Raw genomic sequence first — 16914 nt, forward strand, 5'->3', positions numbered from 1 at the left:
TATATTATATTTCAACAATTATTTAAGGGCATGTTTTATTATATTATGTCATGTGATTTCCATCCAAAAGGAGTTTTTTAATATAAGACTGCATTTTTTATCGCGACATCAGAGTATGCAATTCATTGAATTAATTTACTTAACCTCATTAATGTGCACGCATTGCAAATTGAAAAGTCAATGAGTGCGCTAGACAAAGTGGGTAGTAGAGCGAGTAAAATCTATTTGAAGAGACTGACGCGATTGTCTCCATCGTCGCGTAGTCGCGGCTCTCCCAGAATGTCATATCAATGTATTTACCAATGATTGTATAAAATTATGTGATTATAATCGCACACATCGTACACATTATATTTGGATTGGTTTGAAAGCTAAAAAAAAAAGTAGAAAATATATGTGTTGCTATAGGTGTGAACTCGACAACGCAACTTTTTTGTAAAAGTGTAGTTGTTAAAAAAAATACAGACAAAATTATGTACTTCGTTTATTTCGAACTAAATATATTACTTCATTCAATGTGATGTGCGAGGTTTCCATATAATATTTGTACTTGCATGACTTGCATATCGTCGGTGGTCATTGTGGGGAGTGTTTTTCTTGAGTGTACACGTTGCCAAAGCCTTTTTTAGCAGTCGGTGATCCTGGAATGAAAAACGGCCATTATTTATAAATGCTCACAATATAAATTGCAACGGCCGGCCGTTACATAATACTCGTTTGCAATAAAAAAAACTCCGCGCTTGTACGGAGTCAATGCTAATTGCGGTTTGTAGCCACCGTATTTGAATTTACGACGTGCGTGCTTGAATACGGAATTCTAAATGGTTCGCAGCTGCCCGGCTGCAGCTATTTTATGTTCCAGACTTTACAGCTATGCTTTTATATTTTTTACAGATATTTCTAGAAATATTTTCACTGCTTTTGTAATCTTCAAAAATGAATTAACGAAAAAATATTATTTTTACAATTTATAAATAAGTTTTCGTCATAGTAACGTGTACGAAACCGTTTCTATCCACAGACAGTTTATAAAACCGAGCTGGCGTTGTGTTTATAAACATTCATGAAATTGGCAAGTGTACGGGGAACGTGCGAGAAATGCCTATTTCAGTCTGGATTTCCAGGAAGTTTCTATATAAACTACATCTATTTCCAATTTGAATATAGCACAAACTTTAAACGTTCTAAGTCTTCCTTTCGTCTGGTTTTCGAGACAAACGATTTAAATTTTATTTGCGAACGTCTGTCCGCTTTGGACACGAGACGATCTGCGTAAACATCATAAATCATTCCCCTTTCAGGCCGGGTGTTGCGACGATGTATTTAAAGAGATGATAAGGGACGAGTTTATGCGTCAGATATCTTTCGTTATGATTGATTTTCAAGGGCCATTCATCTTACCGCATGTGGTTGTGTGTAATAACACTCAACATATGCACGTATTATATCTCTTCATTTTTATTTATGATCTGAGATTTATGCACATATTAACTGCACGTTAACTTAACTCTAATGATGCGGGTTAAGGGTACAGAAGGAAGGTAAACCGTGAAATTAGTTATGGTACCGTGATCATTAGTATTCTTTACTTTACAAAGTCGTGTCCACGTTTTAGAGAACGTTAAATACAATAGTGTTGAACGTGTTAATCTTATCACAACAAGGGCTGAAGCGCGTTATTAGCCTTCGTTTTGTCGTGCTTATAGCACCTCAGTATTATACAAGCGGACGTGCTTAGAGAATTAATTATCTACCTGCATACGCTGCCTGTTGTTGCGTTATAACCACTAACGTAATGCAAAGGACCTACATCATTGATTTACTCATTACGATTCAGAATTCCTAGAAACTTAGGATTTTAAAAGTGATGACTGTATTCAGAGAAAATTATACATTACTATACTTACCGAGATAAATTCATGTTCGACAACAAATGGTCCGAATATTGTTATAGTCGTGTTTTTATGCAAGCTTTCGAAATTATTCGACACTGCAATTTTTTCTAATGTCCATTACTAATTTGGGAACGTAGCAAAGTAGGTACTGTGTTGTTGGGTTTATTGACATTACATAAGAAAACGCTTTTAGAAAACAATCGATCAGTATCGATACAATAAACTGACGATTGTGACGTTTTGCATGTTAAGAGGTCGGTATCGGAGCCACGGAGCAACTTCCGCAGCCCCAAAAGGAAAGGAAATTCACGAGTGAATTAGCAATTAAATACGTGTGTGTGATATGAACCGAATCGATTCCCATGACAGCTAGAATAATAATATTCTTTAAATAGGAATTCAAGTATGTGCAATATGCATTATATCATAGTTAATGCATACCTAAACAGTAAATAGTTAAAAAAATATACGAATTAGGTATTATCGTTTTAAGATTACTATATCTTGCAAAAACGTTTGTTGACTTCAAATAGAGCTAGCGCGCAAGAGCAACTTTTGTCTCCGCAACTATTTTGTCTCTCCCACCCATGGGCTAGTATGAAAGTGCGCGCACGTAGCGACGCAACTCCCCATACAATTGATGGGAGAGACAAAATAGTTGCGGAGACAAAAGTTGCTCGTGCGCGCTAGCTCTAATACCTTTTTTTATACAGGTGTTATGCATATTGACCTTATTCAAATTTCAAGGGTGCATTAAAGAGCAATCATAAAACAATATATCTATAAACATACCAAATTATAGGAATTAAGCTAGTACCTGCTCAAGAATCTTCATATTCCTTCGCCTAGAACGTAGACTATGTTATTAATTTTTATTGGTTTATTTAACTACCGACATTTTCAATATTTGTTTGATATTTATTTATTATGTCTGTTCACCCTAATATGGCTCAACATTTTTCATGTGACATTAGCAAGCAAATGAATCTCAAGAACACGCATAAATCTTTAAACAAACATGATTTTATTTTCGCAATAAATTATCTGCATGCTGCGTTTGCATTGTTGCTTTTGTAACGTTCCTAAGCTTTTTATAGGAATATGTGGATTAGGTTATACATGATAGATCGATAGTAAAAAGAATGTATCGGATGGTCTATTATTGACTACGCAAACATCTTGAAGGGAAGCTTTCGGCTCGTTTCCTGGCACAGAGAAATGGGGCCGGCCGTGACGCACGTTACACATCTACATCCGTTCATATTTATAAAAACTAGATTTTTGACTCATTCGGCATTCGACTAATTAAATTTGTGGAGTTCTCTATAACTTCCTGCCAACGGCCATATTATATTATATTATTATATATTTTGTATAAGTACCTACATACTTACAGGTCATTTCCTAAGTTTCAATTTTCAAATATGTAAGTAATGTTTGCAAAAATGAATGGACAAAGCTAGGCCATTGGAAGAAATACTATCGAAGTAAGTATCGACTCTACATTTTACATTTTTGTGCTTCAAAAATAAAATTTTAAATAAATTATTAACTAACTTGAACTAATTATTTTCCTTCAGAGTATAAGTACTCCTATATAGATAAACCGCCTCTGATCTCTTACCACGGTCGGAGCGCTCTGCTGAATAACAATGAGACGCTAGAGTTCATTGTTACTGAGAAGTTGTTCTGTTTATTCTATTTTGTACTGAGATTATAAATAAAATGGAACATTCTGCATAAGACTAACTAATTCGAAGAACACCTGTTTGTAAAGCATCTAGAGTACGCGTATCTCACGATGCACGATGTGAAGAATAACATTACTTTAGCTAGATATATATACAATATGTTAGTAGAGACTATGCCGCTTTCTAACTTGAAAACAAAAGAAAATAACAAAATAATGGTGAATTATTTTTACCTAAATAAGTGGCCGCTAGTGTATTCAGTATTTATTCATCTATAATTAGTTTGTTTTCACTGTCTCTTATTTTGTTTTGTATAGTATTTTTTGTTATGTTCAAATAAAGACTATTCCACTTGATAAGGGAAGAATTTCCATTTACCTATACGAAAATGCATTTATTACCTGAGTCAAGTTTCTATACAAAGTTGACTGATTATAATTATATAGAGCCGGTAAATATTTTATATTATTTTGTTTAACGACATAACTCAAAAAGTACTCGACTTATATTGAAAATAATTTTGCCACAGCTACCGTACATAGTTTTTTTTTATCCCGGGCCATCGGGTGAAGCATGGACAAGCAGCTACTGTTCCTATAATCTAATTAGTTTACAATCGTAAACAGTTCAACGAACCCATAAATATCGGACCGATACGATTATTTATGTTTGATTGTGGTCAAAAAATCAGTGAGCAGGAAGTGAGAGGCTTCCCGGCGGGCCGAGTGAAACCTCGGGAGCGGAAGCACTGAGGTGGGAGTGAAGGCGACAGGCCTGCATTACAAATTACTTCTTAATGAACGCACGTGCATTCCTCCAATCTTGATATACAATTTAGCCTTTGAATGTTTACGTGCTACTTTACTACGATATAAGGCCGTGTGTTCGGAAGAAAGGTAGCCTCATTATCGTGGTCACACACGGTGAAGATACTATAATATTTTATCTTAAAATACTGTTATATTTTATATTACAGTATCTTAACGCATCTGGTATCAGCGTTCGGACCATCATTTTTTCTGGTATCACCCACAAAATTTCGCGTCATTTGTAACAGGATGGCGGTTCTACAGGGGTCTTAGTACGCAATGACAAAAAGAAAAATGATGGTCCGAACGCTGATACCAGATACGAAGATACTGTAATATAAAATATAACAGTATCTTAAGAAAAATATTATAGTATCTTCACCGTGTGTCACGCGCTTTACTAATGACATTCCTGTAACTGACTACAAGACGTATACTTTCGGTAAGCGTTCTAATTTACAGAGATCAAATGTACAATAGAAACTGAAGTCTGAGTATCGTCCCGTTAATAGATTCGTGGAAATTAATATATGTACAATCTAGAACAATGTTCTTCATCACTTATCGATACACTCATCTATAAATCATCTCGAATAAGAACGAATATGAACTCGCATGTTAAATAGGTCGAAGTAATTGTGTAAACAAGAGCTATATTCATCGTTTATTAGAAAAACAGCCTTGTTGATGACTGATAAATCCTCATCAAGCGTTCAATCTTGTTAAATATATTGAGGATTTTTTTAGATCTCAAAAAGTCAAAATTTCAAGTCATCCGACGTTTATTACACTTACATTATAGAACAACAAAAAATAGCCGCAAATATCAGACATTTTCGTTCTCGTTTTTGCAAAGTCTGCAAAAGTTCCGGAGTAGAACAATTACCTACAAGCATGTCGAATTTTATTCGCTGTATAAAATCTGGCACTTAAATTAAGCTTTTTATCTGAGACCTATAAAAAAGACCGTTGCCATGCAATTCCTAGACGCTGAATCAATCCTATTATAGATTTGTTTGCAGTCGGTATAAAAATTAAAATTAACCACACTATTAACTATATTCTGAAACATTGACTTAGCCATAGAAATTATATATCAACTATGAAAAATTCAAAAAGTGTGGAGTTAGCTCAGGGGGTTATTACTTAAAATCAACTTAACTACTCATAGCTTCCTCGTGTATTTCATACTTAAGTAATGTATAATAATATAATCTAGAGTATACCTAGACATCAAAGCCTTTATGCAGCATGTATGCTATCGCTACGTCAACGCAATAAAATCACGTACAAAATATGGTGAAAATCAAAATGAAGATAAATAAGTACCTACTTAGTTTTGAAATGGTTTTGAAAAACCCTAAAAAAAGTTTATTACAATACCTTCATTAATTATTTTTACAAAAAATAAGCAACCGACTGACGATTAAAATAACTAGCAATCGTAAATGCAGTGTTAACTCGTAAAGTTTTTCAGCTTCAAGTCCGTATAACCCGGTTTATTCGAGTCGCACTGGCATGCGGCCAGGGTTGCCCTGCGCGACCTCACCATTAAACGAAAGTTATTACTGTGACGCAGTAAACATTCCTTTTTAGGATTTCTTTTTTGGTATCTTTAAGTCATTGCGAGCGCCTGATGCGCAAGAATGTTATAGGTTAATGCACTTTCTCTAGTTGACTAATTCCCTATTGTTTCAATTGATAGCTATGTTTCGCATTTAAATCGTCGTTCTAATCACGTTAACCGTTTTTGGGTAATAAAATTGGTATGCTAAATTGGTTTAAAAAATTCTAAATCTTTCGATGCATCGTGTGGTAAATTCAAAGTGAAATAACGGTAAGTAATGTGATGGTAATTTGTATGCCAATCGATTTTAAACAAAAATAAGAAGGAATCGTTCAATAAAATAGGGGAAATAACTCCAGCAATTTAAAGCACGGTATCCGCTATAAAATAAAGGAAAGAAAATGTATTAAAATTTACCTAGCAAAGCATCTTTGCCGGCGTGAATGTTGCAGTATATGTGGTGGTCGGTGGCCACAAGCGGCTCGACCGGCGCCTCACCAGCTTCCATCAATTTCAGCTTTGCTGATATATCGTGCACATCTGATGAAGAAAAAATAAATATAATGTTTTATAAATCGATATTGACAGAATCTAATAAACTTAAAGAGAATTTCAATTTTCCTATCAATTTTTTTATACAAAATCAGCATCAGTTAAGTTCCTTGAAATTTATCTAAATAGGTAGTACAAAATATTATGTTGGATGCAAATTGCAATGTAATACCATAATACGTATAAATGTACACTGGTCATCAAAAAAATCGACCCACCTGCATTTTTACGGAAAATTGCGGTTTTCTTACAAACTAAAGAAAAAATTTGCTTGGAAACTGAACTGATTAATTAAACATGCATATTTACACGAATATAAACATATAAAATCATTAACATCATAAAAAAAATTGTCAATTTCGAATAAAGATCAAAATCCTCAATTTTCAGCTTTTTCTTTATTTAATTTCAAATGCAGTTTATTTTGTAATCATGAAACTTATGATCATGTTTCCTTCGAATTTATACTCAGTACTTTCTCTTCTTTCTGGAATGATAGTCTGCGTTCACCATTTTAAAGAAATAATCAAGATTTTGATGGTCTCTTGAGGAATTCGTTATCATTCTTCCCTCATGGCGGTTTTCAGGTCTCCTATTGTTGTAGGGGCTGAATTACGAGCTCTAAGCGTTATTTTTTAATTGTCCCACATGTGCTCTGTAGGTTTCAAATCGAGACTTTTTGCTAACCAGAGTGTAACTCTTATGCGGACCTCTTTTAAATACTGGATCACGATTCGCTCTACGTGTTTCCGAGCATTACCATGCATAGACTCAAAGTTTTTGCAGATACAGCCGGTATATTACACCATATGATAGTCCAAAACCTCGGTAATGTATTGAACAGCATTTAATGAGCATCTTTTTATCGTCAAGCTCCGTGCGTCTTGTCAAAGAAATGCCACTATAGAACTTTACACAGCCTCCATCATAATCGACCGTTTCTCTTACCTAGCACTGAACAAATCGTCCATCTGGTCATTGCATGACATAAAGACGTCTATCAGCACCATATAAAGTCATTCGCATCTTGTCGCTCAAAAGTACTGACTCCCATTGGCCTATAGTCCAGTTTACGTGATTTCGAGTCAATTGAAGTCTGGTTTGTCGATGAGCTGTGGCTGATTGTGGCCCTGTTTCTGGCTTGTATGGTCTTAGGTTCTACTCCTAAAGTCTTCTTCTAGCAGTTCTGTCATTTATACCCACCTCCTTATCTTCACGCAGGCGTCACTAGAGATCTACACCAGACAGATGTCGATTTTGTAGAGTTGATTACATTATCTAGGGGTCGTCCCTTTGAGTTGCCGCCCTATTTCTTGTAGATCAATATTTTCATCGATACTGCCCAGTCTCTAGAAACCTTTGGTAAACTCATCGAACTGCAAAACAGCTCAGATTTTACTTTTTAGCCACGGCAAGTTGACATAACCCCTGTTTTAGTAGAGCCACAGTTTGGGCCCCCTCAGCTACAGTAGTATCCATTATTTTGAGACAAAATTTATCAAAACTACAGCATCCATTATTAAACTTAACATTATAAACAAGAGATCCCGAAAAAAGTCATTTTTGAACTGGGAACACGGGCATAATTTGTCCCGCCGTAAACCGTCAAATCAACACTGTACAGTATTTCTGTATAAAAATTTGTTAAGAATCATTAAGTGCAGTAAAATATACGACAAACATAATGATTAGCATGTTATCAGACCCTTACAACAAAATACAACAATATAAGACGACTTATTTGTGAAATAATCGATAAATAGCAAACATAGTGAAGGTGGGTCGATTTTTTTGATGACCAGTGTATTATTGATGTCTTCGTTAACTTTCTCTCGATGGCGAATGTCTTTCACAATACATAGATATAATAACAGTAAACGTTTGAATTTCTACTCTACAAATCCACCTACGCTTCTATTGGTTGAGCTCGTTATTGTTTCTAATGTTTACGAATGTTCTTTATTTTTTTCTTTATCCAGTGATAAATGCTCTTGCATACATAATAAAGAAAACAAAATTAGATGTTTTGGGAAGTATCTAAAAAAAATGAAAACAAACATGAACAATGTAACATTGTATGTATCTACTTTTGGTATAATGAAATGCATACAAAAACCACCGTTAGCTATTGTTATGATGTCGGTTGGGCGATCAGGTCAAAATTAGTAGCGCACATGTTCAAACAAACCCGCATTGTTTACATGCGCTCGCGCCTGTTTGCGCGCCTCCACGGAGCCAAAACCTGGACCATGTGTGCTCACTGCTTTACACTATTTGCTATACCTCGTTTTTTCACTACAATATATTGATAGTTCTTTCGCAGCTCTGTATTTATTTTCGAAACTTCTCGATATTTGTGATTAGAATGTTTATTGGATTTCGATGTCTACTCTAAACATAATCTAACTTCATGCGAAGATGTTATAGATACCTATGATTTTATGCATGTTGTATAGATATCCCTTATTAGGTAATTTTATCACGGATAGTTCTGATTTCTTAAATATAGCTATGAAGCAATGACTGAATGCGTTTCTTGTTATAATAATATGATTATTGGTTCACCCATTAAATTTAGCAGGTAACTACCAAGATTAGTATGATAGGACGTTACAGTATATTACTTGGTAGATTATACAAGTTTATATTAACCAAGACATTGACTTGCAAGATCATTCACGGATTCATCATCACAAGACTTATTTCAAGACAAAAATATTAAGAGAAAAATATTATTATACCAAAGCATTTTAGGTTACCTTTTAAGTTTTAACCAATGATGTTAGTGATTAGCACTGTTCATATGAATGAAATTCCTATGCACCTAAGTACACAGTTATGAATGAGGAATGTAGACGAACATCCAAATAAGAGTAGCGGATTGTTTAATAGTTTAATCTTTTATCATTCAAGGGACGTCGTTGTTTCGTTAACGTTACCTACATGCTCGAGTACGCCCACATATCCACAATAATACATGGAGGTCGCGTGATCATCACCGTCCTGAATAAATAAATGTTTTTGGTACTTATGAACATCATGTTTGACAACATTGCGGTCACTTAATTTGTATTTTACGATGTTCAATTTTCATGCATGCGAATTATTGAAGTAGGTATGTGTCGTTTTCTTTTTGGGTTCATTCTTTTGTAGGTTCAATGGCACCATTTATGTCAAAATTTTTGCTATTGGCACATTCGGTATATACCTAATTACCTACCTACAGACCTACCTACCACTGTAGCTTTTAATGTGTATACTGTAATGCAATAAACTAGAGAGTAATGTATCAAGCCTGTTTTATAACTTCATTTCACTATAATTTTATATAACACCAATAAAACTTTACTGCGCTTCACAAAATTTATTTTCTCTGGCGCCTTATTCAAATAAAAAATAGTCTGAAGAAATATGGATCATAGCCAATTATTATATTTTTGTAAACAAAATATCCATACAATTCAACGAGACATGCTACGTTTTACGAAAACAGCTGCTAGGATTTCGATGTGCATAATTTGGCATGAACATTTCGAATTTTCGAGTCAGAACAGTTAACTGATATTATATTTTAGGGATGGAAGTGGAACCGATTGACGTGAAAGGTTTCTTCATAAAAAATAACATAAAAATTGAAAAATTGAGCGGAAATTGTTTTTGATCATTATCATTGTTGGTATAATAAATGATTAGTTTGCGATGGGTCATATGAAACAACACACATGAATGGTGCTGAGTGATGCTGCACGTTACTGAAGGACTATACGAGTAGATTGCTTGTAAATCAAATTGATAGGTGTACCTATCCTTTTATGATGAAATTCGAGCTGATGATTGATTTATAACTGAAATTATTTACTATTGTGATACAGTTTGTAGTAATTAGTAGCTGTAGGTACTAGTGATGCTCACCTGACGTAAGCGCTTGTTTCAATGCCCGCCACTGTCTCGCATGGTAGACGGATAGCGTAAGCACTACTACGAAGAAAACTATACATCCACTAACTGCTAAAGTCAATGTAGACGTTTGTATGTCCCAACCAGTTTCACGAGCACTACTCTCAGTCACTTCACCGCTGTAGTCCGAGTATTCGTAATATTCGTAATCACTAGATAGTTCACTCGCGTTTGAGTCATTGTCTTTTCGTGGTGTGTTAAAGGGCCAGATGCGGACCTCGTAAAGTGGTTGGCAGATGGTGTCCCTGTGTGTCTCGCAGGGGAACTTGACGGCGAGGCGACGCGGGTCACAGCGGGTGCAAGGCTTACAGACGCCATTTTCTCGATCCCACCAGGTTTTCCCGCGCTCGCAGGCGCCGCCGCCCAAGACGGGAGCGAGCGTCAGGATAGCGATCAGCAAACATAACCTGAATGTCTCTCCTCGCATTACCTATTAAGAATAGAAAATTTTTATTCCAATGAATAGACAATTGCTTAGAAAATTATAAAACGCAAGTAGTTATTACAGGTAAAGATCAGGCTGGACCAAAATAAATGCCTTCAAAACATTTAATTTTTCAGTAGCAAAACAGATAAATGAGCATAATAAATATGTAGTAAATGATCGAGAAATAGGTATATGGGTAAGGCAAATAATAAATAGGAGAAATAATGCATTAGCATACTGGTTCGGGCTAAACTGTAGGTACCTAGACACCTAGTAGGTAATATTATTTAAACTGTGCTAAGTATATAGCATTAGGGCTTTTAGAACAAGATACAGGTTTAAGGCTTGTTCCTTATCGTTGGACGTTCGGTTTGCAGCTAAAACTTTCTAAGCCGCGGCTTTGTGAGACATTTGATTATTATCAATTTGTCGTGATGTACCGTTTACGTACTTACCGTATATATACCGTATAAATATTAGATGTGCCTAATTCACATTGTCGCTATTCAATTTAAGACTACAGATAAACGGACTTATTAAAAAAATTGTGATAATCTGTCGGTTCTATAAACGCTATAGAGAAAGGCGCGCATTGTAAATTGTAATACCCGATGCAATGAAAATATACTTGTCTTGATTTTTTGAAGAACTAATAATAATATGTGCCTACCTAATAAAAAAATCTCATCACTGGCATCAAGCAGGACTGGAGGTATGTTTACATAATGCAGCTACATAGATACCATAATATTACATGTACGACATTAAATGAATATTTATAAACTATTTTGTAGGATGAGATCTAAGAGCATTTTAGCGGCATCATAGCGATAGATAGTAGATACCTACCTCTTTAAAATAGAGGGCTCATAACAAAATTAAATTGGATGCTTATAAAGCAATTGATCACATCAATATGATTTATGATCAGTAAGAAATTATAATAAATTATATACCTACCTACCTACTTATGTACCTAGTTGAAGGTAATCTCGAGAAAATCCTGATTACGTAAAAATATTGTAGATGCTCCCTATAATATGAATAAGATTTAAGAAAAAAAAATATGTAGGCACATACTTACCTATCTCATTAGGTACATAGTATATAACTACTTGTACGGAATTAGTCTCAGTAATAATTTATTATATAGAATTGTTGGAGAAAATAATAATAAATACATAGTTATTTACCTTAAAGCTTAGATTCATGTAGGTATGTTACCTATGTCTTCAAAAAGGTCCACATCTCAATTTTAATAGACTCCAAACACTATTTCTTTTTACATAATTGGCCATCTAGGTATATTATAAATAAAAATATGTTCAATTTTTAGCACAAACTCTTCACGTTTTTGAAAATATACTTTTAATTCATTTATTTATGTAATCAATTAAATTAAATAATAACGGATTCTATATATTATGCGCCTACGCTTTATTCTTTAACTAGCGTGACTGACAAATCTTAATCGAATCGACACTCGACAGTCCGAGTCCGTTGCCCAACTCAACTCTCGTATTCCGATTTCCGAAGTCAAACGGCAAACCGAGTTGAAGAAGTAAGAACGAATAGGTCGCAACGAATATTTTATATTTATTTGATTACTTTGGTCCTTCGCAACTAAGACTTAAGATTCAAAATTGGATGATACTAGATTGAGCCAGCAGTGTTACTATTTATTTATGTTCATCAAACCATCAAGTTTCGAACAAATACTAAGAATTAATATTAAATGAATCACCATAACAGTTCAAATATGGAATTATCATTGTAATGTTGAAAATAAAATGCGTTCACAATTGCTCACCGAAAAACCTTGTATCTATCAATTAAAAAATTTACTGTTAAATGTCAAATTTGACTCATGACTGACGTTCGATCTTATTTTTATTAATGTCATTCGCCGATAGTTCAAAGGTTTTTACATTGTTTTAATTTTTTGTGGATTGAATAGTAATTTTATTGTTTCAGTATGAGGTTCGAAATAAACATTAATTAACCTATTAATGTTTTACCACGTTCTAAACAATACAACATTTTGTAATATTTAGATGCACAAAAAAATAATATAATTCAATATTTGCCAGTATTTACGTCTCGGACTCAAAACATGAGCGCAATTAATAGGAAGAACAATAGAGCACAAAGTGTCCAAGGTGAAAATATTCAAGATCCGTCCATTTCATCAACAGTTATGAACATTAAACCAAGAGTGTTGTATAGGCGAAATGACTGCATTGGATTGTTTGATCCTATTCCAAGTACCTTATTCCTTTATTTCCTTACCATTTTTCGTCCTAACTCGCTTGATAACGGTGACTTTAACTGATATCAAAAACTTATTAATGATTTCTATTTCAGATTCCCACAATACTGTATCAAAATCATCAGATTTATCAACATCCACAGCTTTAATTCTTGTGCTCATTATATTTTTGTCTTCCCTGTTAACATTGGGCTTTATTTATAGACAGTTTCCTGATTTAGATGAGTAAGTTCTGTGAATATTATTGAATTTTTGTTTGATGTTCAACATTTTACCTCACTTTTAGCCAATTACTTTTTTTTCATGAAGCCAGGAAAAACAGCATATAAAGTTACCATGGGATCTGGAAGAGGCCAAACAACTTGGTCTTGTTTTGGATAGATACAAAGACAAGTACTTTTATGAAGTATTATTGGGAGTTGTCTTAGTTTACATATTGTATCCTTTTTATTGAATACTAACAACTTGCCCTGGCTTCTCTCAGACCAAGTTGACACTGGATAAAAAATAGCCTTTGTTACTAAAGATGTAGCTTTCCAATGGTTAAAGAATTTTTAAAATTAGTTCAATATATCTAGAGATTACCCCTTTAAAAATCAACAATACAGCTTTATAATATTATTTTAAAGTGAAACTTTTATTACATCGTCTCATACTTTTTGGTCTGTGTAGCGCATGTCGCGTGTATCGCGGCTGCCGACTAGGTATTTCTACTCGGCAGCCGACCGTCACGCGACATGCGCTACACTAAGCAGTGTTCGGAACCGTTCGAACAGTTTCACTTTTACCGTGGTTTCATAAAACCACACAACATTTTTTAGTATACATAACAATTCAAATGTCAATTGCTGCTACATAAAATAATTTGATTAAAGATTGAATTGAAACTTATAATAACCTTAACCAGATGTACAGTTTGCAAACATTTGCAATTCCAGGGTCGATATTCCTCAGTATTCTTTCGGGATTTCTATTCCCATTTTATTTAGCACTAATTTTGGTTTGTTGTTGTTCTGCAATTGGAGCAAGTTTATGTTTCTTTTTATCCAACTTACTTGGGAAGAGATTGGTGAAGAAATTTTTTCCTGAAAGAGCTGCACAGTGGTCAAAAGCTGTTGAGAAACATAGAAACAACTTGCTCAATTATATAATATTTTTGAGGGTGACACCATTTTTGCCTAATTGGTTTATAAATATGTCCGCACCAGTCATTGGTGTACCTCTTGTGCCATTTGCAGTAGGAACCTTTATTGGTGAGTCATTTAATGATGAAACATTTTTTTATTTATCTATCAATATGATAGTAGTTTAGATTTAAATTGTGCTTATTATATTTATTACATTATTATATAATACTAAATCAGTCTTTTTTTCTAGGTATTGCCCCACCTTCCTTTGTGGCCATACAAGCGGGGCAGACTTTACATACATTGACTTCAACAAGGGACGCATGGTCGTGGACTTCCATAACAGTCCTAAGTTTGTTTGCCCTAGTCTCCTTAGTACCTGTATTATTGAAGCAAAAACTAAAAGCAAAGTTTGAATAACTATTTATGATTTTTAGTTAATTTATTTTAGACAAATTAATATAAATGGGTTTGATTAAATGTTTTTACATTCCATGTGGAGTGTGTTGTTTGAGGCAAGCATGTTTTATTTTAAAGTTTATCTTTTATATTATTTTAATGTATTAACTATTAATATTTGACTCCTAATTTCAAGCGACATGTAAGCTCTTCTGTAGAAGTATTTACAAGTGATAAAACTAAATAAAAAGTATTATTAGGATAAATTTTTACTATTATTCAACAATAAGATCCAACATGAGCAATGAATGTTTCGTTATGTAAAGTTTGCTGAACAGTAGGTCTCCAATACCACCAGTTGTACCACACTAAAATAAAATAAAAATATAATTAGATTGTATGATGTATCCATCTGAGTATGATTCAATTGAACTAAAGTTAAAATGTCCATACAGTTAGTATAAAAATTGTAATTTGTACATGAAAAATACAAGTATAATAAATTTTAATAAGAAGTCTATTTGAAAATCGAACAAAACCTTATTGTTATATACAAATTATTTAAAATACTTACACAAGTATGATTCCGGTAACTTTATTTCTAGCGATCTACATTGATGCTTACATTCATCAGCAGGTGCCAATGTTACAGTTCTCTTTCCACTTAATACTAATAAAAACGAGAAATTACATTCTGTATCCGGTACTTTAAATGGATAACCTTTTGTATCTACAATTATATATCTTTCTGAGCTTTGACCAAACTTTGGCACAATTTTGGGCCTTGGAATGTACTGTCGTAATGTTCTTGCTGCATTCAATGTGTTTATTTTCCTACAAAAATCATGTTTTTGTTTTAAAATATATTCAAATTCAATTAAGTATGAAAATATAGTAACTAATAAAAAAGATTAGCTTACCAAATATACAGATTATTATCTGTATTACTATTATGATTTTTACTAAACACATCTGCAGGTGATAAATAATATTTATTATTTACTAGTACTTTAGGACTTTCTGCATCAAATATCTTCCTATTTCTAACATATAATTCACTTAATTGTGTCCATGACAATTCTGGTTGTTTAGTTAAATAAATCAAGGGTGAAATGTGCTGCCTATGTGAAGGATTGGGATTTTGTATTTCTCTGACATTTTGAACATTACTACAAGGCCAACAGTCCATATCCACTACCGTAAAGTAAGGGTTTTGGATCAAACATGTTTCTTGATGCAGACCTGTAGCAAATCATAACATAAAGTAAATATACAGTTATTTTTATTAATTAAATAAACAGAACTAATAATTACCTGTTAATACCGGGAATATGGATAGAAATGGAATAGAAATTTGTCTCCAGAACCGCAGTCCTGGATAAATATATTCTTGTAGATTGCAAATGATAAAACTATAAATTTCTCTATAGTGTGTAGTAAGTACACACATACATGAAATAGCAAATACTATGATGAATATCTTTAGCCATAGTTTACGCTTGTATTGATTTGAGTTTTCAAGATTTCGAAGGGATTCTAAATACATCCGTCGGAACTCATCCTCGCTAATGCCCGCATCAATGCATTCTTTTTTTAATCTCTGTACATCGTTTGAATAGTCTTGTAAAGTTTCTGTAGTCATTTATATAGTGGCACTACTTATAAGTAATAGAGAACTTATAAGTTCATTTAGGTATTTCATAAAGTTACGATTTGAAATTAAATAAAATTAATGTAAAATGTTTACATTGAATCAATTGTCAACTTCTGGTGTCAACTGTCAAAGTCAATACGTCAACGTCAACGTTTAGCTAATTTTACGGCACAGACTGCACAGAATTAGTGCATAATTACAAAATTGTTACTATGGTCCTGTACTGTGGTCCTGTACCTAGTACCTTTAAATATTATATACATTAAGCCTTATGGTATTCTTATAAATACGCGATAATGAGGAGAAGGGCAGCAGTGGGCAGCATCTATGATGAAGAGAATGCGATAGAGTTCCAATGACATTCTGAAGACATTAATTATTGAGAAAGTAGACGGTCCATTCATCCATTATCATATTGTGTACTATGTAAATCGTACACAATATGATAATGGATAATTTTTAATGGTTTTAATAATATTAAATAAACAAAACAATATTATTGTTTTTAATCGTATGAATTTAATCATATGGAATGTAATTTTATAATACTTATTAATATTGCCACAT

General features: G+C 33.5%; 3 protein-coding genes across 3 annotated transcripts; 1 reads left to right on the forward strand and 2 right to left on the reverse strand.

Moving 5' to 3' along the window:
- Nucleotides 1-468: 468 nt before the first annotated feature.
- Nucleotides 469-12424, reverse strand: wgn (Tumor necrosis factor receptor superfamily member wengen). The gene is made up of 4 exons (XM_090109936.1): nt 12092-12424; nt 10427-10901; nt 6380-6502; nt 469-641 (listed from the first exon to the last, which is right to left on the reverse strand). The coding sequence occupies exons 1-4, from the start codon at nt 12107-12109 to the stop codon at nt 577-579; spliced, it is 681 nt and encodes a 226-aa protein (XP_089966062.1). The 5' UTR covers nt 12110-12424; the 3' UTR covers nt 469-576.
- Nucleotides 12425-12782: 358 nt separating this feature from the next.
- stas (Transmembrane protein stas) lies at nt 12783-14813 on the forward strand. Its single transcript, XM_090110253.1, has 5 exons — nt 12783-13057; nt 13263-13392; nt 13477-13605; nt 14083-14420; nt 14545-14813. The coding sequence occupies exons 1-5, from the start codon at nt 13012-13014 to the stop codon at nt 14712-14714; spliced, it is 813 nt and encodes a 270-aa protein (XP_089966379.1). The 5' UTR covers nt 12783-13011; the 3' UTR covers nt 14715-14813.
- Nucleotides 14814-14922: 109 nt separating this feature from the next.
- On the reverse strand, nt 14923-16463 carry LOC149902210 (uncharacterized). Its single transcript, XM_090110252.1, has 4 exons — nt 16008-16463; nt 15614-15935; nt 15268-15527; nt 14923-15061 (listed from the first exon to the last, which is right to left on the reverse strand). The coding sequence occupies exons 1-4, from the start codon at nt 16333-16335 to the stop codon at nt 14973-14975; spliced, it is 999 nt and encodes a 332-aa protein (XP_089966378.1). The 5' UTR covers nt 16336-16463; the 3' UTR covers nt 14923-14972.
- Between the last annotated feature and the right edge of the window lie 451 nt (nt 16464-16914).

Source organism: Colias eurytheme, chromosome 15 (genome assembly GCF_061535395.1).
Source record: "Colias eurytheme isolate Ceu_HAF_F1 chromosome 15, ilColEury1 Martin Lab GWU primary, whole genome shotgun sequence".
In the NCBI taxonomy this organism is placed as follows: Eukaryota; Metazoa; Arthropoda; class Insecta; order Lepidoptera; family Pieridae; genus Colias; species Colias eurytheme.

Coding starts and splice junctions, on each gene's coding strand:
- wgn (XM_090109936.1), bottom strand. Junction 6,503..10,426: donor GAAACAAGCGCTTACGTCAG/GTGAGCATCACT, acceptor TTTCTTCATCAG/ATGTGCACGATATATCAGCA. Junction 642..6,379: donor CGGCAAAGATGCTTTGCTAG/GTAAATTTTAAT, acceptor TTTTCATTCCAG/GATCACCGACTGCTAAAAAA.
- stas (XM_090110253.1), top strand. CDS start 13,012: ATGAGCGCAATTAATAGGAAGAACAATAGAGCACAAAGTGTCCAAG. Junction 13,058..13,262: donor TAGAGCACAAAGTGTCCAAG/GTGAAAATATTC, acceptor TTTCTATTTCAG/ATTCCCACAATACTGTATCA. Junction 13,393..13,476: donor CAGTTTCCTGATTTAGATGA/GTAAGTTCTGTG, acceptor TTTTTCATGAAG/CCAGGAAAAACAGCATATAA.
- LOC149902210 (XM_090110252.1), bottom strand. CDS start 16,335: ATGACTACAGAAACTTTACAAGACTATTCAAACGATGTACAGAGATTA. Junction 15,936..16,007: donor CATATTCCCGGTATTAACAG/GTAATTATTAGT, acceptor GATTTGCTACAG/GTCTGCATCAAGAAACATGT. Junction 15,528..15,613: donor GATAATAATCTGTATATTTG/GTAAGCTAATCT, acceptor TGATTTTTGTAG/GAAAATAAACACATTGAATG.